This window comes from Silurus aristotelis (assembly GCF_946808225.1).
Source record: "Silurus aristotelis genome assembly, chromosome: 11".
NCBI lineage: Eukaryota > Metazoa > Chordata > Actinopteri > Siluriformes > Siluridae > Silurus > Silurus aristotelis.
Window position 1 is genome coordinate 16063457 of NC_139584.1, and position 25232 is coordinate 16088688.

At 38.0% G+C, this 25232-nt stretch overlaps 1 protein-coding gene across 2 annotated transcripts in view; it reads right to left on the minus strand.

The window, feature by feature from the left end:
- fbxl17 (F-box and leucine-rich repeat protein 17) overlaps positions 1–25232 on the minus strand; it is a 241997-nt gene that overhangs the window by 7780 nt on the left and 208985 nt on the right. For both annotated transcript variants that reach the window (XM_083554499.1, XM_083554500.1), the window contains one exon: positions 2893–3035. In XM_083554499.1, the coding sequence (XP_083410625.1) occupies positions 2893–3035 (143 nt within the window). The remainder of the gene's footprint in view (positions 1–2892; positions 3036–25232) is intronic.

Here is a 25232-nt window from a genome sequence, read left to right on the forward strand (position 1 = left end):
TCTTCTTATGTGCCCAGTTACACAGGGAAGTGCTGATGGGCAGGGTGAGCATTTGAACAGTCAAACCACACTGTCTAAACAATGACCTGAATATAGAACATGTTCTCTCAACAATATAGATCAACAGATATAATAAGCAGTACTTTTTACTAAGAAAGGGATGATTTTATTAAAGAGCACAGCACTGTTTAATTCTCAATTCTGTTCAGTCAAGAAAGGGATTGACTGATTTTCTATGTGTAATTAAACTGTAATTCAAATGATAAGTATATGTATTTCAACGTGCTTGTATTTTTTAATAGTAACACATACGCTAACAGACTCCAGATAATAATAAACATGTCATCACTGATATACAGAAGGTCTCTGAGGGGACTCCTTTATTAAACTTATTTCTGATCTGGCGTCAGTGGTTTGTAACAGCCAGTAAACTTTTTTCCTGCAATGACGATCAGTACAAAGAAGCTATTCTTTGTCTTATTAACTGAAATAAAAAAAATAATTGGGAGGAAATGACTGTTTATAGCTGTAAGGTAAATGATAAAAGGAACTAACTTGTTTCACATTCCTCATCATTAGATGCAATTATCAACAGTAAAAATATGTGTGACATGCCATTAATTAGTAAGATAAATAGCAAAATTGTTGCCAAAAACTATAACACTATAACTCTGTCAATAACTGTGGAATTTAGTTAGTGGAAAATAACAGGGAGGGGGATTGGGAGGCATCACTCAACTCAGTTATTGATTATTTTCTAACTGCATGTCACATTGTGCTTTATTTCTTACATCAACTATTAGTTCTCCTCTTATGATCTACTGATAATGTGAATACGTCCGTTTTTACATGCATTCCTGTCAGCAAACACATATGTGGTTATATAGCACTGTGGTCTTACATTGCACACAGCATGATTTCTTTTTACGGATAGGTGTGTGTGCTCTGTTTTAAAACACCAATTCATTTTCAGCCAGTAGCTATAACTCAGTAGCAAGAGCTATAGTTACCGCCATCTGACCGAGCAGATTTGGGTACCGCAAAGCTGAAACAGTCTGTGTTTTACTTCATTGAGCATATCCTGGCCATTTGGGAATTGTACAGAGATCTGAACTCAGAAGTGACCTCAGCTCTACAGCCAGTGCAGCATTCCTGCTCTGACATTCCAGCCACAGAACGAGAACGGAGACCTGAGGTCAGAAAGAACCTTACTGATGATATGAATGAACTCCCATGAGCTTATACTCCATATCAACTCCACTTAATTAATAATAATGGAACTTGGCAGTTAATGTGTATGTAATGGTTTCTTCAATCACTGAATATAATTGGGTATGTTCTTAAAAAACTAATTCTTTTGTTAAGAGAAAAAAAAAAAAAAAAAACACTGTGACGATCAATGTCTGCTCTCTGCAGTAAATATTGCAATCATGGTTGCACTAAAGATAAGCTCTCCACGAGTGTTAAACTGCTTGAGTCATCATTAAGCCCTTAAATTAGAATAGCTGCTCTATTTAGTCCTCCTCAGTGTTTAGCAGTAGTTAAGAGTTTTAGAGAGAAATTCCTATAAACATATATACACTGATTGTACAGATGTAGAAATTTTTTAATATAATATATATATTACACTTCATGGAACTGGTTTTGTGCACATGGTCACTGTCATGCTCGAAAAGGTTCGGGGCTTTTAGATGAAGTGAAAAGTGAAATTTCATTCTTTAAAATTGCATGCCTCCAACCTTGTGGTGACATTTTTGAGAAAAAAAAAACATACTTATGACTGGGGAAAAAAAGTTACGTGTCTCAATACTTTTATCCATACAATATACAGACACATTATTATTAATATTATAAAAAAAATCAACAACAACAACCCCCCATAAATTTTAGTAATTCTTTTACACAATTCAAAAGGCACTTTAATGGTTAAAAATACAAACAGGATTAAAGCCTTTTTGCATTGGCTAATGCAGAGAGGTAATCTACAGAGTAAGTGAATTTGTCGTGGGATATAAATCATTCTGAACCTCAACAGAAAAGTTGTGAGTGGAGGAGGACAGATATCTCAGAAGTGCGACCCAAACCAGATAAATTCTCATTTTACCAATATAAGCAATAAAAATTTCATTTCAAGGCACTTTAATTATATCAAATGTATATGGGAAAATAATATTTCATTTTCCAAAAATCTTGTTTTGACAACCCAAGTGAAAAATATCAAGGAAATGATATTGTGTTTCGATCTGGGAAATATAATTCGAAAATTAGGGGAGGGAATCCATGTTCCATTGCTAACCTATTTTTCAGCCGAATATCTAAGTGTCTTGCTGGATAACGGGGATGGCGAAGAGGGAGGAACTGAGCAGGCGAGGGAGAGAGGGAGGGAGAACGAGATGGGGGAGAAAGAAAGTAGGTGAGAGAGAGAGTGAAAGAAAGAAGGTGGGGGACGACACAGTGGGACAGATGGCCGACTGCACAACAGCACAATTGCCTAAAAATCCTTAAATATGTTACCTATTGCACTCGAATACCTCTTGTAATAAAAAAAAAAAAAGCTCCTCTAGCCCACGGTGCGGTTGTGCGAGTTCCTGTCCCAGCATGCTTTGCTGGACATACTCAAGCACAGTGTGAATTTACTTGTTGTGTATGTTTTTCCTATGAAATGTGTTTGAAGTTTATTGTGATGTGTGTTGTGATGCTGAGCGCTAACTTTCAAAAAAAGTGTGAGTTGTTTGGCCTGCGCTGTCGAGCAGTGTGTCAGAGTGTGGGCCTGCTGTGTGCTTCTGAAGAGTTGACCAGAAATGTACCGAACCCATAACAGGGTCGATTTCCAAATGAAAGCTGAAGGTTTGCATTTCCACTGCCTGCAAGGCGCTGCGCTAAGTACTTTACCTTATCACACCTCATCAGCCCCAAGTAGCGTAGGGACTTGCTGCTCTTAGCGATCTGCGTGGCTCCTTGGTCTGTGATTTCTTTACACCATCCTGCATCCACGGTCTCTATGGTGCTGCTGTACTGCCCAATGGCTATCAATGCTACAGAGAGAGAGGGAGAGAGAAAGAGAGAGAAAGAGAGAAGGCATAAATGGCACAGGTACATAACAGATGTCTAGTAGTAGTAAGTCTTCATATATAGATAACTGAAGACCATGATAAACACTTTGCTCTTACAGAAGAAACCACAAGCAATTACTCCTTGTTACTCCAAGACATATTTGCCCCATTCTGTACTCTGTACTGGTTTGCTTTAAAGTCTTGGTTGTTCAGCAAGGGTCTAAGACCACAACCTAGAATTCGTTTAACTCAAATCAAAATTCCACTTTCTCTTTATAGTGGTTTATCCCACAATGTTGTTGAACTCTCATCAAAACATACATTCCTGGGCAAAAATGAAAGACCCAAAATGTCAACAAATTCAAGATTCATGATTTTTTTTTTATTTGTCACAAACATGGTTATATACAGAATACAACTTGCAGTCAATTATAAACCTGAATGACTATACATTTAAATAAGAGAAAATATATAAGAATATACAAAATATTAAGCTTTTATTAGTATTAATAAATTACCCCCCCCAACACACACACACACACACACACACACACACACACACACACACACACACACACACACACACACACACACACACAAACAAATAGAACCAGGATTGGTAGAGCAGGATGAGATCTACAGCATTTGTAAAATTAGTAATGCTAAAATTCTTGCTAATTTCCTGACCAATGATTTATTGTTAGGACCATTAAAAGCTTCATATTCTGCCATTTCAAGCTTGGCCCAGTTTTATTTTTTGCCCAGCAGTCTATAACAGTGCGGCTCTAAATGTCATGTCTGCTACAAAGCAAATCACAGGTTTATACTAATGTGCTTGTTCTAATAAATTATTGTTTCTATAGTAACTATTTCACAGGGACTTGTAGAGCAGACTCTCATGTAATTTAAACCCAACAATAAACTAAATTAAAACATGCTTCAGTGCTTAGAGGAAAGTCTGCTTCATTAGGTGCTCCGCTACTGACAATCTTTACAACAGAGCGCTTCAGTTTCTCAGTTTTGTTGCGTTATTACACTGAAGAGAGGAAAAAAGAAAACAGTTGCTGAGCGGACTGTTAAAAGCTGATAAGTGATAAGTCATAACTTGGTTCAAAGATATTTTACAACATTAAAAGAAAAAAGGGCAATGTGATGGTCTTTCATTTAATAAAATTGTAACTGTTAAAATTGCAAAAGAGAAAAAAAACACTTCTGCTTTTATAGAAATATAATTACATTCAGAGCCAATTCACACGAGCATGTGATTGATTAATTTCATGTCAGCACAGCATGTGGTGTGATAATGTGTATTTACCTGTACCTGAATCAATATCAGGGAGACATACACAAAAAATACACACACTCTGCATACTTGAATTTTGTGTTGTAAAAAAACTCAAAGCAAGAAAAATCGTCAGCGCTTTTGACACTTTTCATGTTTTATAGGAAAAAAGTGAAAAAAGGCAAAGAACTGAAAAGAACTGCATTAATGTGCACCCTTTCACAATAATTTGATTTTTACATCACAAAATTATTCAATTTTTACAGGGAACTTTTGTCCCCAATGCAAATGTTTAGTTTTGCACATATTTACAGTCTTGGAGAAAAAGCTGTTTTTTGAGTAGTAAATAATTTTTTTTAAAACAAAACAGTGAAAAAACAGGTATGTTTTAGTACAGGGCTTTCGGTTCTGTACACGTGTAATGCGATCCTTTTTAATGTGAGCAACGTAGCTACAATCTGAGTTCCCTCAGGATCCCCATGTTTGTTTGTCTCCACCTTGCACTTTGCGAACATCTATTATTATTATTATTATTATTAAAGTTGAACAACATACACAACATTGGTAGAAAAAAAAAATACAAAAACTAGAGTAAGCGCAGTGTCACTATGGCTACTCAATCTGTACCCGGAAGATTTGATTTGCGCATGCATGAAAACGCTAAATAATCCATAACCAGCCGCTAACCAGGAAGTGGCTACGGATTCTTTAGCATTTTATGTCCAGCTTCAAGAATTTCTTTCAAAGAAACAATTCCACATATAAATGGAGTGAATAAATGAAGGATGGAAGGAATGAAGACTTTTGTTAAAGCCTGCTGAAATAAGTAGAACAGTTAAGTAGATCATATCTTTAGAAAATGACAAATTAAATGTAAAACACACACACACACACACACACACACACACACACAAACTTAGATACACAACTGTATTGCCCAAATGGGGTCTAACAAATGTAAATAATTTAATAAAATGGTTCCATTCATTTCATTTTATTTGACCAATTTATTTTGTGCCAATTGAACTGATTACTCAATTAAATAAATATAATTCAAAAATATTACATTTATTTGATTTATTCTATTTTATTTTTTATAGGATATTATAAAATAATATTTATTATATATTATTTAAAAAAGAAGGCATTTTAATTAAAACATTTTACAAATGTAAACTGTTGATGTTCACAAATGTTATATATATATATATATATATATATATATATATATATATATATATATATATATATATATATATATATATATATATATATATAAAACATTTATAACATTTTATATATATATATATAATATTAAGCAAGTGAAATATTAAGCATCAGTATTTGAAAAATTTTTCTTTTTTTTCCCCAATTATAAAAGAATGCATTTTTTAATTATAAATACAAACTGGTGCTAAAAATTTCACACTTTTTTTGCAATAACTGATTAGATACATTTTCCAATTAGTGACTTCATACTTTTGGGATGTTCATTTGAGCAGCTGCTGATGCTACTCAAATATCTACAGACATACACACATACATAGCTGGAGCAAGAGAACCCAGAGAGTATGAGCAAGAGCATGTGTGTGTGCGCGCGTGTGTGCGTGTTTGTGTAATGAGGGTCAACAAGGCTAATTTATTGCAGTGCTCCAAAGCTATGTACAGAGAAGTGGGCCTGAGTGTGGGTTTGAGTGGTGTGTGCTGAGTGAGAGGGGATGTGGAGTCACTACTTCAGGTCTGTGATCTGTGTAAGCAGACACACCTGTGTGTACAGATACTTTGGGGTCCGTAAAAGGGGAAACACATCCATCACTATGACTGTGTGTGTGTGTGTGTAGGAGAGGTGCATCCACTACAAGGGTCACAGTGAGACCAAAGCTAAAGACAATAACTTTACTTCCTTTTAAGGTTTGGACCACCTCAGACACACACACAGATACACACACACACGATTTGGCAAACATATAATGTAGCCTCTTCTTAACCTTGTTTCAGTAAAGATTGATGGTGTTAAAAAAGAAATAAATAAAAGAGGTTTGCTTTAATAAGATGTGTTGCTGGTCTGAGTGTGAGTGTGAGTGTGTGTGTGTGTGTGTGTCTGTGTGTGTGTGTGTGTGTGTGTGTGTGTGTGGGTCAGGCAACTTGTCTGCTAAAAGAAAAAACAGAGACGTTTTTATTTGCCCAACCTGATGGGACAAAGATTACATCAGTGCCCTGATTTAGACCAATAGAGAAACTCTAACACCGGAGAACAACAGACTTACACACAGTGCAAAGTCTCCAATTTGTGCTAACCCAATAACCCATTACCACAGACACGACAAAATCACCAAACTCAAATATTTCTAAACAAGGGCTTCTCAGGGGGCTCTCGAACATTTTGCAACCAGGGAACCATGACTATACAATCAATTCCACAAACACAGTCAAAACAGATTCTTTTTTGAATGCTGTCTAATTTGTCAGTCGAATATTAGCCTCATTAAAAAAAATAAAAAAAACAGACACGAATAGAGAAGAGGGGGGAGCAAAAAACGAATGTAATTGCCGCAACGTCATGTACCCGGTAAACATTCAAGAAAAAGCATGAAAACAGCTCTTCCTCAGTGAGGGGGGGAAAAACCCCAAAACAAAACATCACAGGATTTGCAGAAACAATTTAGTGCAAATCAATAGGCAGACAGCACACCTTTGTGAAAACAATTGTTTTCCTTAAAAATCCTGCTAGACTCTCATTAACGCCGAGTCACATCACTGAACCCCCTGTGGGGAGAGGATTACCACTGTGATAGCCAACTCGCGCTTTTTCTCAAATTACTGGCGCAAGCACACTAAGACAAGGTATTGTCAAAACCTTTCATTCCATCTTACATAGTGCTTGAACGAAAACACACACGAATACATTTCTATCTCTCAGACAGAACATTGTAATGACTAATAGCATAAGGGCTTTCCCTCAAGCTCCGTCACTCTCATATCCATCAAACAGAGCAGCATTATCTACTAATATGTTCAATTTATCCGTGTCAGGGAATTTATCCAACTTATTGAACTTGTCATGTTATTTATCCTGCATACGCACTGACTGAGAAAGAGTCAAGACAAAAGAGCTACTGGTCTTAGAAGTGCAAGGAAATAAATAGCTAATGCTCCTCTACTATAGAAGATCATTCGATTTTTGGTGTGATGAATGTGGAGACTTTTTTCTGCTCACAATAATTCTACAAGAAACAGCATTTATTTTATTTTTTATTGTATTTGTATGTGCTGTATATTTATTATTCTGACATTGCATCAACTCCCATTACTGTAGTAGCTATATTTTCTTAGATATCTCAGTGCTTAGTAATTCAATAAAGTTATTTTCTAACAGTATTAACCAATATCCTGAGCAAAACAAACCCCACACTAATAAGTATCGAATTCTGAATTCATATGAGGTATCATAAGCTGCGTAGCCTCCCATAATTCACTTATCAGCATCATGCTTTGCAAGTGTCATTCACAGGTCGGAGCCAGACAGCATATTTTGATACACTCGGTCATTTCAGTGATTTAAAAGTGCGTTAAGTGATAGGAAAGTATACACTGCAGTTAATATGAAATATTTACTCAGCTGAACTAGGTGTTTGATTCATTTTACAATCTACTCATGGCTTTGTTATTTTCTCTCATTTTCCTTCAGTCCGTCAACTCATATTGCACTTGAGAGGTCACATGGGACATTGTCTCCGCTCACCACTCCTGAGGTGGGATCAGGGTAAATAGTGGTGTGCTGTTTAACGTTCCAGTTGCCTGAAAGCAAATGAAGCAGAATAAACCTCAATCAATCCGCATTTAGAAACATATCAAGATCATTTTTATTTGAATTCCATGAATTCATATTTCACAGTATCCTTTGGGTCTGAAGCCAAAAGTTCGGATTGTATGAGATGGTCCTTAATCACACTAATACTATAACAGCACAGAGGGGAGTGTGAGGGGGGAAAATAGCACCAGAATCTCATTTCCACTCAAAACAGACTTCATGTTCCTACTTCCTAAATAAACCCCAAATTGCAAAAGCCCCCAAACCCAAATATGACTGTGAGCATGACCTGCAGGTTGGCTGCTATACTGTAGCATCTCATATTCAATGAATGATATTTCCCTATCTCCCATAAGTGCTCAATCTGATTGAGATTTTTTATTCTGTGTGGATCATCACCCCCGGACTACAGGCCACTCCCACCGGGATAGAAAAGTTTCTGATAATCCAAATGAACTTCATAGTCGTTGCTGTAACCCTTCACCCTTAGAGGACAAGTGGAACCAAACCATGACAGCAACATGTGTCTGGTTAACCATTTAATTAATCTTTTATCTGTATTCGCTCTTGTGTGTATCAATTCCTGCAGTAAAGTGGAAATACGAAGAAATTGCAATTCTGTGCACTTTCAGGTCTAAATAACTATTTTCTTTGATCGCTGTTTCAAATTCGTTTTTTCCAACAGGTATCTGCAACATGCTCTTGTAAAAGGGCCTTCGGCACAAACGATATGAAACGAACAGAAGTGACCGTGGCCCTCGGGCTTTAAAAAGAACGGAAATGTTGCACACTTTAAAATCGAGGTTTATTTTAAACCCCAGAAAATTATACATTTCCTTTCTTGTGTGAGTGTGTCTCAGGTTTCGTTCTCCTGCCAGCATACTGTTGTGCGAGGCTCTGTGTCCTTTTGATATGCCAAAGTGTATAGGTGTGTGTGTGTGTGTCTGCTCTCATCCCGTTCAGCCTTCAAACAGATTAGTGTTCCTGCCTTTGATGCACTCTTTATGAGGGAGGAATGCATTTATTATTATTATTTTTTTGGAGCAGGAATCTGCTTCCCATCTTTTCTCCACGGCTGCTTTTATTCTGAACACACACACACTGCTTGTTTTCGCCGGCTTCTCCCCCAAACCCAAGCAGCTTGCACTGGTTTACATGGCCACGGTGCATTGCAAAAAGGAGCGAATGCGAATATATTGTTTTGGAACTTCCTGATTATGGGCAGACAGAGGATTCGTCTGCATGCATGCTGAGGCCTCAAGGGCACGAGCAGATGTTTAGCCCACACTGTGCACATACAATATGGGCAAGTAACCGGATTCCGATTTCCCGTTAGTTGTAGAGAGTTTCAGATAATTATTATTATTATTTTCAGTATTTAAAATTTACAATTCCGCTTCTCTGCATTTTCCCTTTTCACAATTTGTGGTTGTTACAGTGGAATTTGTGGTTTCACGTGTTTGCAGGGGCACTGATGTTTCGCTGATGTTGGTGTTTATGCCACACTTGGATAGTGCTGTGCGTTTCTGTGTCGTATCAAAAAAAAAAATATTTCACAAACAAGTAAACATTTTACAACCAAAGTTTAAACAGATGTGCAAGAGCACTGTGTGATGTGTTTTCTAGTAGAAACACTGCACACTGGTTTGATTTATGTCTCTTATTTCTCTTTCCTCATTCCCCGATCTACTGTCCATGACATCCTGAGTACTGATAAAAGCCACATTTCCTCTCCTGCAAATCCAATAATGGCAGGGCGGAGGAAGCACAGTTAGGCGTCTTCTACACCAACAATATACATCACACACACATGAGAAAAACGGCCGCACACCATGAGAGACGCCATGACTACGTTAAAGCAAAACCAACATGCCTCCAGCTATCTGTGCACAGTCTCTGTTTCCACCAACAACCAGCCTCGCTCACGCTCGTCACCACACAAGATGGAAATTGCGTCTCTTGATGGCTAATGATTTCCTGTTGGGAAAATAAAGGAAGTGATGTGCAAGGCGAGGTAACGAGAACAAATGGAGACAAAAATCCTGTTGTGTGAAAGGAGGAAATAAGATGAGGATGCATTTAGTTCTGCTTCATGATTTTGTGTGTGTGTGTGTGTGTGTGTAAAATTCCTAGGGCTATTAACATATAATATTTACTGAATAGTAATTATATACTTTAACAGCAGCACATAGGCAGAATATTGTTAAACATAACTGCAGGTTATCTGCGTTTGATTATAAGAACTGCTTCAGATCTAAAATCTGATTGGCTTAGATGCATTTAAATCCTTGACATACACACACCTGTGCATATATATCATATTATATTCGTCTATCAGATCATATCTCATATCATATAATTATGTATTAACAAAGCAGGTTTAAACTATTATATGACACTACAGACTTTGTTCTGTATATATGCAATATGCCATAATGCAATAGTCTGAGCTGGTTAAAGGTTTACTAATAAAACAATACACAGTGCAGCAGAATAAAGGTTCACGAAAAATATTAATGAACATAAATGATTTATTAAACGCTGGATTTTATAAGCGGACACTGGATTTGATTTTCTAGTGGCAGAAAAGTTGCCCATTGCTTAAATACCATTTATAGACTACTAAAAAATAAAGCGTTTTTCACCATTTAAAAATGCTAATTTATACACCAACAAAATTCATGTTACCTGAGAACTCCGAATGAAACAAACTGAATAATGTTTGCACATTCCTGGATTCATGAATAAATAAAGAATCGCCGTGGTGGTGTTAATCTATTTCAATCGAATGCAAATACACAGACTCCTAACGTGTAGAGATAATTATTACCCTTGAACATCTCATACTGATTCAATTAGTACTCTATTATATGTTTTTCTCATCCTTACAGTACATTAGAATTTTTTTACTTTTTTGTTACAAGTAAAAAACAGTGATTTTTTTTGTAAGTTTGTTTTTTACTCTTAAAAAGAATAAGGTCAAGTAATGTTCAAGGATGCAGGCGGTTTAAAACTCTGCTGTATGTATTTGAAGAGAACGATGACGGCCATATTGAAGGGGATTGTTAATAAAAAAATTTTTTTAAAAAGAGTATTTGAAGATATCTCCTTGAATGACTGTAGTGAATTCACATTACTCCTAATATAATAAGATTGCTCCTTGACTAATGTTTTCAATTTTGTCCTCAATGAGAAGAAAAGTGCTCACGTGGACCATAGAGTGCTGCGTTTCTTTTAAAACGTTGGAGCTGATGCAGAGCGGTCCAACAAGCCGCAGAGGAGGTGATATTTACCAGAGGAAGCGGCCTGTCAAGGACAATCCCAAAAGCCTAGCTGCTTTATTTGTGTTTTGCACACAAGCTTTCGCCTGCTCCGAGTGTGATGCAAACCAAGACAAGCTTCTTTCTTAGAGTTGAAGTCATCAACCACACACATAGGATCAAAACAGGAAAAAAAAACCAACAAAAAAAACCACACCCGGGGTCAAGAGTTTGAATATGATTAGATCGGTTGAGAATGCTCCTCTAAGTATGCGTGTCATGGAATCACTGATGTTTTGAGGGACGCTGAAAGATAAAACCTGCTAATAGTTACAGGGAAAACAGCAACAGAGAAAAGAATGAATGAATTGCATCTGATGGAGATTATTACACTCTATTTCACTCGCAAAAAATCCAAATCCCACAAACACGAGGGCCAACGCTGAAAATGGAAATGATCAATGAGAAACCCCAGCAACACCACTTGTTTTCCCTCATGAGAGCCGAGGTTACCTGAGGTGAAGAGCCCGGCTCGAACAAACTTAATTAAAACCATGTAAGGGAAGAGCAAAAGGAGCAAAATGTGCCTTCATATTGGGAGTGCTCTGGTAGAGTGTGCTGGGAGAGGAAATTCACTGAGACATGGTCAATACAGGAAATAAATTAGCCTGAGGGGTGGGCAGAGGGCACTGGCTTTCTTTTGGTGCGGCTGGAGTCTGATTTAAAATGGACTAGTGGCTGATTTCAGAGCTTTACAGACTGATAAGCCCGATATTCACCCCTCACTGAGCGGTGAAACGGAATTGTGGCTCTTTTGAAGTGTTTTATAACCCAGGAGTGAGAGGAAAACACATCAGCTTCTCATGAGACTTTGGGAAACCTTATAATGAAGTCTGAGGGTGATAACCCAAGGCAGCAGGGTGATATGCTCAATACTGTCGGAAATCAAGGCCGACTGAGATGCAACCCACACACACACACACATACACACACACACACACACACACACACACACACACACACACACACACACACACACCCCACTGCAGGATTAGGCAAAACGGGGAAATATCTTGAGATAAGGTCCCTCACTGTGTGTGTGTGTGTGTCTCTGAGTATGTGTGTGAATAATTCTGTGCACGTGTGTGTGTGTGTGTGTGTGTGTGTGTGTGTGTGTGTGTGTGGTTGGAAGAGCCAGAGGCCAACCCATCAGTACTGTTGTGCTTCTCTTATCTTATCCTGAGAGTCATAAAAACAAACACACACCCAAAAGAAAAAATAACTTCAAAAGCAAATTTGAATTTAAACTGCGCACACTTCAGAGGCCGTGAGGAGAACTTGTACCGCTTCGTCTTTCTCTCCGTCTCACACACATGCAAAGGCCCATGGGAGACTGTATGGCACATACAGCAAGCACAACACAACAGCGATAAAACATACACAAACACAAAACATATCACTGATGCAGCCCTCCAAAGCTGCCCATGTATAATAAATGCCTCTGCCGCTGAAAAGCTGCTGATTTACAGCAAAAATAATATTGACTGAACAATCCTGACAAAGTAAAACGTACAAAAGCCTTGCTGTGCTAAATGCCTGTATGTATTTAAGCAGATCGGCCTTACAAGGGGGAAAAGCCTGTTAGGAAATTACACATTTTGATCCCAGACACAGCTGCGAGCTCAAACAGTAACATGCAGGTAATCTGCATTTCAATCCCATAGCAAAGCAACCACAATAATAATACAACACCAACAGTGTAGAGCTTTCGAAAACGGATACAACAACACTATGTAGATCCTTTCGTATTATGAAAGAAAACACATACGCCCTTTACCCTACACCATGGCCTGGATTGCACTAATGCACCTAAGAAAACATTTTAAATCCAACAGTAATACTGGTATCAGGAACGTGCAGCAAATTTACTGCTTCTCTCTGTCTGTCTGTTTTTTTTTTTTTTTTTTTGCACCAGCGTCCATATATTAGGAAGTCTTGCTCGTGTCCCGCTGCAGTCGTAAAAGCATGGCCTGGTCCTTGACCTAGTCACTACTCCGAAACTGCAGTGGCGGAACTAATAGTGCACTCATGTCCACTCTACCAAGCCATAAAAACTTCACAGCACATGTGGCCTGCTATCTAATTACAGAGCCTGTTTTGGGATGCCATTTAAATAGAGCAGGTTAACATCCAGCCACCTCCAGTTTCCATTTCTCCAGAGAGGAATCCCAAAGCAATCCCATGATAGACTGACAGACAGACAGACACCCAGAATTTAAAACATAGCAACAAGGCTAATCTTTATTGAGGGAACATAAGGATTAAGGATTTACAGAGTTGAATCATGTGTGTGTGAGTGTGTGTGTGTGCGTGTTTTTTGGGTCTTGGGGGGGCTGGACAATGACAACACCAGGTAGTCGTTAAAAGATTCCTCATAGCATTTTAAAGCCACGATGTACAGAACATCTTTCGAAGAAATAGAGGAAAATATATAAAAACATTTAAGCTCAATAAACATAAAAAAAAATAAATAAATAAAAAGTTACATATATAACTAAGGAAAGGCTTCACTGCAGACAGGATTTGCAAATTAAATTAAATTGTACAAAATTAAATTGTACAAAAAGTACAGCGCAACAACGAAAAACAGACATTACCAAAAGTACGGAATTAAAATAGAACAGAACATACCTTTAAAAAATCTCCCAAACAGCATTTACAGCATTATCATAACAGACTGTAGATTAACCTATTGGGAGAAAACCGGTAGTTCTGTGTGAAATCAGACATTGAGCACCCCCATATAACCAAAATAGCATGATCCTCGTTTCATAACACCTCTGCAAACATTCGACTGCACGAATCAGGCTCCTCTTATCGGAGCATCGAATCGTCCACCATTCAGGGTCAACCCTAATAAATATACAGAATTCAGCCATAACATTACAACCACTGACACGTGATGTGAATAACAGTGATAACCTCATTATTATGTCACCTGTAAAGGAAAATATTAGGGAAATATCGTGAGTAATATATTAGGCAGCATGTAAACAGTTGATGTGTTGGAAACAGGAAAAATGGGCAAATTGTGATGGGAAGATTACTTTAGAAAGGCTAAATTGTGATGGCAAGTTGACTGGGTTGACAGAGCACTTCCAAGACACGTTAGTACATACCAAACTTGTTCCAAGGAACGTCAAGCGGTTGACCTATTGACAGGGTCATGGGCACCCAAGACTCACTGATGCATGTGGGGAGAGGAGGCTCGTTCGTCTTATCTGATGCCCAAAAGCTACTGTATCACAAATGAGTTAAAAAATTAACGCTGGCTGTGATAGAAATGTGTCAGAAGATACACAGCATCACTACACAAAATGAACTGCTTTCTACAGTTAAGTACTACTAACTCTAGCTGCAGCTTACTAAAGCGTTTTGACCAGTCAGTAAATCAAACACTACATTGAAACCTCAAAAATCCCTCTATACATCCACCTGCATGCATTTAGGTCATTTCACATCAGGATCCAGTAAAAAAAAAAAAAAAAAAAACCTCTCAACAGGGGAAAGTAAACGGATTACGGCTCTGCCCACTGAGCTGACACGAGCATGTGCACTCTCCCAGAAACCCAGATGCCGTGTCACAGCACACGAGTGGAAAGTTGCCATTAAAGGATGGCTCGGATCCTAAACACACTCATGATAAGTCGAAATCCCAAAGCAGGCACAGTTATGCATGCTTTACGAGTTATCTAACAAATATATCATCTTCTGTACATCTTCCAAGCTTTAAACCTGAAAAATAGCCCCTGGGAACTCAGCACCGTTACTACTTCATTCAGCAGCACCCTTTCGTGTCAATTAACACTTTTTAATGGAATGATAATGTGTTGAACAAGCCAGACAGCATAACAGTGGACAGTGGATAAAGGATGCCTCAGATCCTAAACATCCGACCCAAACTCACAACACAAAGCACTCGTCTGGCCACCGGTGCATATTTTTAAGTTCGTTCCTACACTCCAAAAGCGAGAGTGAAGGCGTCACAGTGGGAGCAATGCCTCACACAAAAAGCCGAAGTAAAGCTCTGACCTCCACACTCTAATTGTGCTTCATTCATCATCCACCTCATGTAGAACGACTTCAATGGGGCACAGGGGTCGTATCTTCCAGCTGTTGGGGTCTTTCTCTAAGGCACAGATCTGGAAGCCCCACGCATCAGGGGGTGTATTTAACTTCAGGCCTCAGCCAGTTTACCCAACCTTGACACTCAGTGCTACTTAAGCCGAGACCGAGTGATGGGCATTCATAGCTCATGCTGGGCAGAGGAGAAAAAGGGCCACTGGAAGCATGTTGTTAAACTGATTATGTGAATGACAATGGATGCACAGAAATAATAGCACTGGGATAAAAGGGCACAAATGAAAAGTAACCTAGACATGTGGGGGTTGGGGGGGAGTTCTAGTTTTTTAAGGACAACCCATTTCAGAGGAATTTTCTTTTCTACACAATCTCGGAGTATGTTTTTGTTATTGGTCTCTCATTCGTACGAATTGAGAAGCGGACACAGCTTAAACAAACGCCACTGGATGTTCCCGCGGAGCTTCACAGACTTTCGGGACTGTTGTGTTTGAGCCTTCTGGGAACCAAAACACAAGAGCGAAAACAGATAACAGCAAGAAAGGGGAGAGGGAGGCCTTCGACGGAAAACAGTTCAGCGTTCTCGGCTGGAATTCTCACCTGCGGACGCCAGCCTTCACTCGAGAACTTTTAAGAGCCAGAAAGTCGATGCATGAAAGCGCTATAAAAACAGTGATAATGGCAGAAACAACAAGAGATCTGGTAAAGCTGTCAGCGTGGCAACTGTGGCTTTCCATCGCAGCAGCGTCGAACAATAAAGCCCGAGGTTAATGACACAGAGGTTTCCGGGGAACAAAGAACGCTTGAGAGCAGAGAAAAGCAAAAAAACAAAAACAAATATACTAAAAGAACCGCACAGACAATCACTGTAATCATATCGCAACTAATTAGTAATTAAATTGTACAGGGTCAATGATTTCTACTAAGCGCTCAGTGGGAAAACAGCACTGTCCAGATACAACTTTGTCCAACACATGGCTAAAATCCAGAATACTAATAGAGTTCGTACAAAAACCTCGTCTAATTAGAGATTCATAAAGTAGTCATTAGGATATTAAAAATCTAATCTGTAATCTGCACCATGTACTACTGTCAATAACATTATTACTCCTGAGTAAAATCCCAAATATCGGAAATCTCTTTCACAGTAATTGTTCAGATCTTTCTGAGCTTATTATTATAAATTATTATTCAGATTCAAGATTTTCTCTGTTTGTAATATTATTTCGCTGGTTTGCTCTTACTGATAACTGTAACTTGTTCACTACTTGGTCTTTGAAAATATTCTTCGTTTTTATACTGTGATATATTTTGTAGTTTTGTGTCACTGTTGTCTATATACACTATATGAACCAGAGTCTGACAAAAATGTGTAAACATCCCATTCCACATTTAGTCCCCATTCCATTAACCTCCATACTTTTGGAAAGATATTCCACTAGATTTTGGGGTGTGGGTGGGGAGATTTGTGCTCATTTAGCCACACATGTGTTAGTAAAATCAGGTACTAATGTAGGTGAGGTGAGGAGGCCTGGGATGCAGTCAGTGTGCACATTCATCCTAAAGGTTTTCAGTAGTGTTGAGGTCAGAGCTCTATAGCAGGCCACTCAAGATCTTCCACTGCAGCCATGTAAACCATATCTTAATGGAGAAACCATATCTTCAGATATATATATATATATATATATATATATATATATATATATATATATATATATATATATATATATATATATATATATATATATATATATATATATTATAACATGAAGTCAAGAACTTCTGGTGGCTTGTAATGGCACAATACCTTATTAAACCTCTGACAAGTTTTTCTTTTAATCTGTCACTTTTTCTTTAATCTATTAAAGAAAACACAGGTAAATAAGCATTGACTGCGATTGAAACAAATCCCAAAAAGAAAGCACGACCCAATAAAAGCTCTTGCCATGAGCCAGCATTTTGTTTATGAGAGATGTCATGGACTATAAAACATTAAAGAAGGAAATACTTCTGAGCTCTTATTTAAAAAAACATTTCACATGCTGTACGTGCCTATGGCGAATCTGTGCTGAGTCACTGTATAAATAGGGAAAAGAAGGAAAAAAAACCTTAAGACTAATGGGTTATTTATCCGCACTGCTGAGAACATGTGACAGCTGCAGCTAATGGAAACGTCTGCAAATTGGCAGAAAATTGACCAAACCTGGGACTTAACTTCAAACTGTCAACACATCAACTTCCCATTAATTATGAGACGACAAAATCACTTGCGAGGTTCCTCTTACTTCTCTGATGAATTAAGACGGATGTTTTTCTAAGAGATCAATAGCTGGGGATAAATCAACTGCCATTTCTGTAAACATCTGTTTATAAAGCGCATTTTCTTTTTTCCTAAAGCTTACTTAAACGGATGGAGTATAATGCTCGGCCCTGACATTTTGACTGCCGAGCCGAAATTGATACGTTCATTTAAAATGCTAAATGACAGTTTAAAAGCTGCATGTTCGAGTCCAGGTCTGTAAGTAAAACAGTAGACGCTTCTGCGGGGAAGTTAACTGAGCCCGAGAATCGACTTTTATTTTCCTACACATGCAACAACACATGCAACTTATCCAGCAGCTTACCCAAGGCCGAGCCTCGGGGTGTAGAAAAAAATGCTTCTTCCCACACACACTAAGTCCGTCTGGGCCCAGCGGTACGTGAGTGAGGGCCTCAGACCTGGAGGATTGGATTACACCACACAGGGGTTTATCAAGTCTCAAGATCTGAAATTCACTTGTGAAAACAAACAGAAAATTTGTAACAGTCTGAGAAAGGACACGCAGGGTTTCCGGGTATTGAAAGGTGGGCTAGAATTAACCAGTCAGGAGTTGTTCTGCATCGTTCCACAGTTTGCAATGCTTTACTGGTAGTAATGAGATTACAGGAAGGAAACTCTGTACTGCACTTACTATACTTACTGAAACCATCTGAAAAGATTCGGAACAGATCTCTAAGATCCTGGAAATCACAAACATGTAGGTCTAAAACACCCTTTACTAACTGCAATAACTTACAAATTATACAAAATATTATTACAAAATTATATATATTTTTTGTAATTATACCAATATCACAAATAGCTATTTATAAATTAGCAAAATACATCCAAATTTATACCACTTTGGTTATAATTACTATTTGTGTGATACTTCTACAACTTCTACTATTGTAGAATAGTAACCATAATAATAATTTTATAAAAAATAATAATTATAATGCGACTACTAAAAATAATAACAATAAAAATAATAATAAATTACTATATTATTAAGAAATATAATAATATTAAAAATATATAAGAATTTTTTATTTAGCAACAAAAAGTAGTAGTAGTGGTAAAATACAAATTATACACAATTATTGACAATTTGTGTCAAATATGTAACAGTTAGGAAATTACCACTTTTTTTTCTTAATTAGAGACATTCCCATGAAAAAATCACATTATTTACTACACCCAGAGATAAAATTCTAAACTATTATTTGTCATTTTAAAAAATATAAACTTTTATTAAATGCAGTTTATTAAACGCAGTTTATATATATATATAATTTTTTTTTTGTTTTGTTTTGTTTTTGCACAACTCAGGAAGTCTCAGGGTATAAAATAGACATTATCAGTGACATGAGTTTCTCGTCACACAACAAATTCGACTAAATACAGGATATTTAAGCCTAAACCAGGCTGCCTCTACCAGGAGGTTAAGAGTTTGGTCATTGGTCCTTTATACAAAATAATCGCCTACCATTCATTTAAATTAAACAAAAATGGTGATAGGAACAGAAAAGTGATTTTTACCATTTACATTTAAACTCTACTGAGAAGCAGTGCTTCAAGTGTAGACTGAAGCTTAAAATGTTTTACAGAGAAAACTGCCCAAGATTCTCTACAAGTGTCGATCGGGTTCGATATCACAGAAAGAGGATCAGTGCTGCTATTCTCTGCCCTCATATTTCCACGAATATTCAATGCACAGATTTATTATAGGTGGTAAAGAAAATTCGATTACTAGACAATTATAGTGTTGCAAAGTGCTTTCATACCATATCATTATTTTCCCCTTTAGTTTATAATAATGGGTGTCAATAATCTTGTAATCGATTGTATTTACTGGCTTTGTTCTAAATCGATGTTCATAAATAATCAGGTAAATATCCCAGACTCGCATGTCTAATTTTGCTAATAGTAAGATGAAATGATGATCCTCCCCTCAGAGTGAACAGGAAAAGAAAAGCCAGCTATTATTACCCAGACACCGAAACAAGACGTAAAAGCAAGAATGTGTTAAAACAGGAGGAAGAAACACACACTGTGATCAGCAGGCTGCGTCTGCTGCTGGAAACACTCGTCGTAGCCTGCGGTGTCGTGCAGGATCAGGAGGGCAAGAAGTCAAAAGGTCACGCTGCTGTCTTGTTTGAAGACACGCCCGAGTGAACGCACACAGATGTGCCTTTGCTCCTCGTCTCCTTACAGATCCCCAACAAGTCCTGTCTTATTAGACAAAAAGAACTCTTCTGCAATGTGGTCTTGCATTTTTTTTTTCTCCCCCACTTGCACATCCACTTCTTCCCTGCTCTTATCTTGCGTTTTTAGCGAGCTCCGATTCGGAGCATGTAAACTTCCTCGTGCTTTGTGAAACTCGGTCTCTAGGCGAGCGGATGTGTATTCGGCTTAGTGGCTGACCTCTCTGGCCCAGGTCATCGACTCTCACTGCTTCGCTTCTCCTCACCTCAGGGGTGGTGGCTATGCTCTGCTACACCGGCATAAAACTCCAAAGAAAGGAAAAAAGCCAGCAAGGAAGAAAGAAAGGCTGAACCAAAACTCCGGGGGGAAAATGCAAGTGGTATGACAGAAATAGTCCTCTCATTGCTATTCATGCAGTCTGGTGAGAAGAATAATATCAAGAGATATTATTTTAAAGAATGTACATAGAAAAATATAAGAACTTTTTTTCCTCAATTTTTTTGGAGAGTGATGGGTGATTTGATCTCAGGCTATTAGCTGTTAAAGGGAAGGGAACAGAGAAGGCAATAAGAGAAACGGAGAGAGAAACAGAGAAAGAAAAAAGAAACAGAGAGAGAGAGAGAGAGAGAAAAGGAGAAAGAAAAGGGGGCAAGAAACCATTATCCCTCTCACTCTGTCTGAGCTATTAATGGCTAAGAGATTTACATGTGGACATTTCTGCAGGAACAGTAGAGTTTAAGGTTTGTCTAAAGTCTCAAATTAGCTTATCACACTCTGACTCGTCTTCATTCTGAGAGCACAATATGAATCCATGTACATTTGGAAAACCGCCATTACAGTTCAGCGGTATAGGGCACAAACGAGGATGGTGGAGAACGAAAAGGGTCATTTAAATGTCACTATGATTTGCTCAATCCACTTTATCACTCTGCTATTCTAAAAATTGTGCGGCTTAAAGTGCAGACATCAAACTTCAGCCATTCCCAGTAGTGTGGGAAACTGTGCATGGCTGAGGCTGTGCTCCAGTTTTTAGCTGCTCAGTCCCGATTACTCAAAAAAAATAAAATAAAAAATATTACTAACACAAAATTTCATGCTGCCATGGTGCTACACTGAAGTGCAACACTTTTAGTACATTTAATACATATATTTTTTAGAAAGATACCTTTATATATACTACATTCTCAAATCTTAAAGATGACACTATTATGTCCATGTTTTAAAGTGAAAGTTTCAAGATACAAACCCTGGCCCAAGTGTCAATCACAGGTATAGTGTAGTGGAAAAGTCTGAAGAATAAAAGCTCTCAGCAGCAGCAAATCATGGCGTGCAACAAGGCTCCCCCATTTAAACACTATTATTTTGGAGTCCAATCTGATTTACTAATGTCACAAAGGAAAAAGTTCAGAACCGGATCAGGAATCCTGGGAAAAACCGGTGCCAAAACCTGTCTTTGTCATGCAGCCTGCCTCCCTGTGAAAATCGGACTTGAAATTTTTTTTCTTGTAATAATAGGAGCGCGACATCGAGGGAGCCTCTTGGACAGGCTCTGTGTGAGAATCAGGTACAGCGGATAAACGATCACAGGGATTAAAAGCAGCATGAATGGAGGCCAGCAAAGCAGGGCCAAGCCTTGAAAGGAACCTACAGGAAATTATAATGAGCTTTTAACCCACATTACACGGCCGGGTTTGAAAGTCAGCGTCGCTCTGAGGGCAAAAAAAAGTGTGTAAAAGAACATGGCTTGCTTTTTCTAATGGAACTTTTCGAATGGAATATGGCAAAAAAAAAGAAAAAAAGAAAGGTGAACTATAAATAATATATAAAAACACTAATATTAGCACATAAATCAGTTGAAGTAACTGATGCTTCAGATTAGCTACTAGATTGTACTGACATGCAAGTCGTATCTATTTATCATGTCTGAATCTCAAGTGGAAGTAATCAGGGGAGGACCTTAGCTGTGATTTGGTGCATTTTAAAAAAATGTCTCTCTCTGTCTCTGCTGAACATTTGCGTGAGTGGACCAGAAGCCAGCGAAAGTGTGTGTCCCCAGTACACGCCGTCCGTAATAAACCCTGCTCGCAGCATGTACGGCAGATCCCGGCGAACTGATCCTCATCAATGCCTCATCAATGATACGATCTGCCTTCCAGATAGAGGACAACATGTTGCATTAGTATTCATGATTTCATGTAACTGCACATCTTTTTCTCATTTTGCTCCAACCTTTTCTTCTTCTTCTTCTATCAGCTCGAGGCTGTTATTGGGTTACCAAATCGCTTCCAATCCCCCCTTTTTAAATTTTAGTATTTTTTTTACAGCATCTACCGACTGACACGTAAAAGCTTACGTACTGCATGTAACGAAACCTGCGTTTGGGTTACATTTCCATGGAAATACCCGACCGAATGGGATATTCTGATAATTTATGCGCATTGAGATTCGCTCCAACCGCATGTGCAAACGCAGATGGATTGAGAAGAGGGAGGAAAAAAAACATATTTGGAGTATGAAGCAGTTGTTGAAAGTATAAATGATCATTTTAGAGAATACTAAAGTGATGTCAGGTCGCTACGATGCAATAAAATAAGGAGACTGTCTTCTGGTAAACTTATCAGTGCAATATATGCGATATATGGAAGAGATAAATATAGGTATAGAGGGAGAAATTGCAGGACGGAGACAGAGGGGCTGACTGGGTGGGTTGGGAGGAATTTATTATTGGAGTATTCTGTAAGCCAGAAGGTTAATGACTGAATAATATATAGTTCAGCATGGAAGCTGTAAGGTTGCACTGAGGTTGGACCGGGAGAACCAAATTAATTATTCTCCTCGAGCTGAGAGATAAACAGGTTCACTAAGCATTTAGCTGGGTAATGGCAATTAAATACAGACTTCATTTCATTCTATTAGGATAAAACAAATGAAGCAATTTCGAAAGTAAAAGCTACATGTTGCCGTCTGGTTGGTGGCAAAGAAGGATGCGTTCATTTTTGTAACTATGGAATTTCTCTGCGCGAAATGATAAAACGCATCCCAATCAACATCCCAAAGCTAATCTACGAGACCCAAGGCATCTGAAACAATTTACTACACACACAAAAACAAATACTAATAATGATAAATACTAATGAAGTCAAACTGGAAAAAAAAACTGAAAAAAAAAAAGGTGCACACAACAAAGCGCACACAGTCTAATGTAAAGAGCGGAAAGAGGGAAAAAAAAATAAAGCTTCCAGCCCTTTGACCTATGATTTATGTCCTCAATGGCGATGTCAATTCATTAATGCATAAACCATCCCAAATAAAACAAACATTTGCGCATTAATCAGAACCAGAAGACATCTGTGCAGATGGAGAGCAGCGGCACTCAGTCAGGCAGCACTAAAAGCTCTGGAGGAAGCAGCCATTGATTTACAAAGGCCATTTTGAAGAACGCTCGGTTATTGCCCTGCGATACAATGCTGCTGCACCTCTTCCATAAATTTAAAACTCATTATATTAATGGAGTCCAATTTGGTGACCAGCAGCAAAGATGGATCCCAAGTGCACTGAAGAGCACCTGACATGACGCAACAGTGTTTCTGTCCATGTCTGTACGGTACATAGGGAAAAGGGGTTTTAGCATTTTAAAATTCGATTTGTATTTTCCCTAAAATGTACCAAATCAGTATTTTTTTTATGTATTTATTTATTTAGATCGGAACATTTAGCCTGGTGGAGTCGAGGTGAATTTGCTGAATAATGAGTGAAGATCTGAAGCATTGATTAGATGTCTATCATTTTGCCTCTTCAGTGAGCAGTTTGTGTCTAAATGGTGAGCGCAAGCACATTAACCCGTTTCTCTTCCACTGAACAACTGTCCGTTCACACACTCATTACGGGATTTTATTGGAGTCAGTATTTCTAGATTCAACCGACACACTCCTCACACAGGCCCATATTACACAAGCACTTAAATATCGCTGTGAGCTTTATTTATAAATTTTATTCTTAAATTAGACTCCCTTTCTTTTTACTGTTTCGAACAACTAAATAAAATCCATTCGGCGGTAAAAACATCACATTGGATGTCTGTTTTCAACACAAAACAGCACACACATCCCTAGAGTAGAGTAGAGAACAAGGGAGAGGGAGGTAGAGAGCAAGTCTGCCCCCTTGTGAGGGACACACTAGCTGCCATGTCTCTCTCTGGTTTTATGTTTGGGCTTTCATCACTTTATTTTATGTAAAACACTCACTGTTAGACTATATGGCACACCACACAACACTGGAGGTTAATATTGAACAGCGATCATTTCACCTATTGCTAGCTGTGGAACTGGGAGTAAAATATAAGATCTTGGGAGTTCTATTGTGAACATCAATGATCCATTAGAAATGCCAAAAAAAAGAAAAAAAAGAAAAAGGTATACAAGCCTTGACTTTTCTTCCTCCAAATGCCACACACACACACACACACACACACACACACACACACACACACACACACACACACACACACACACACACTTGGCAACTCTGTCTGTGTTAGTAGTGCTACACCTCAAATATCCTACAGGGCACCTGAGATCAAAAATAATCGGCAGAAGTGAACAGCAGCGTAAGGGTTAAAAAGATATCATGTGGAAAGTCGAGACTGTGCTCATGAAATAAAGGTAGCTACAGAAAGACAGAAAGACAGACAAAGACAGAGACAGACAGGCAGGCAGGCGGGCAGAAAGAAAGAAAGAAAGAAAGAAAGAAAGAAAGAAAGAAAGAAAGAAAGAAAGAAAGAAAGAAAGAAAGAAAGAAAGAAAGAAAGAAAGAAAGAAAGAAAGAAAGAAAGAAAGAAAGATGAGAGGAAATGTTAGTAATGAACATTTTTCCGTGGAATTTCTAAAGCTGGGACTGGATATCACTGGGGTTTGAAAGAATAATGAATGACTTTACAACAGTGGGACAATAATGATTCGATGTGTCCATCTGATTGAAAAAAATCATATACATAAACAAAAGTTCCCAAAATTTTAATACACAGCATGTAATAAAAAAACTGAACCTGAGACACACTGAGACATCGGGGAAATGATTTGATCGCTAATTAAAAAATAAAAAGTTCTAGATATGTTTAAATTTTTTAAGTGGGTCTCTTCCTTAAAAGCAGTTGGTAAAGTTCCAAATAAATGTTTACTAG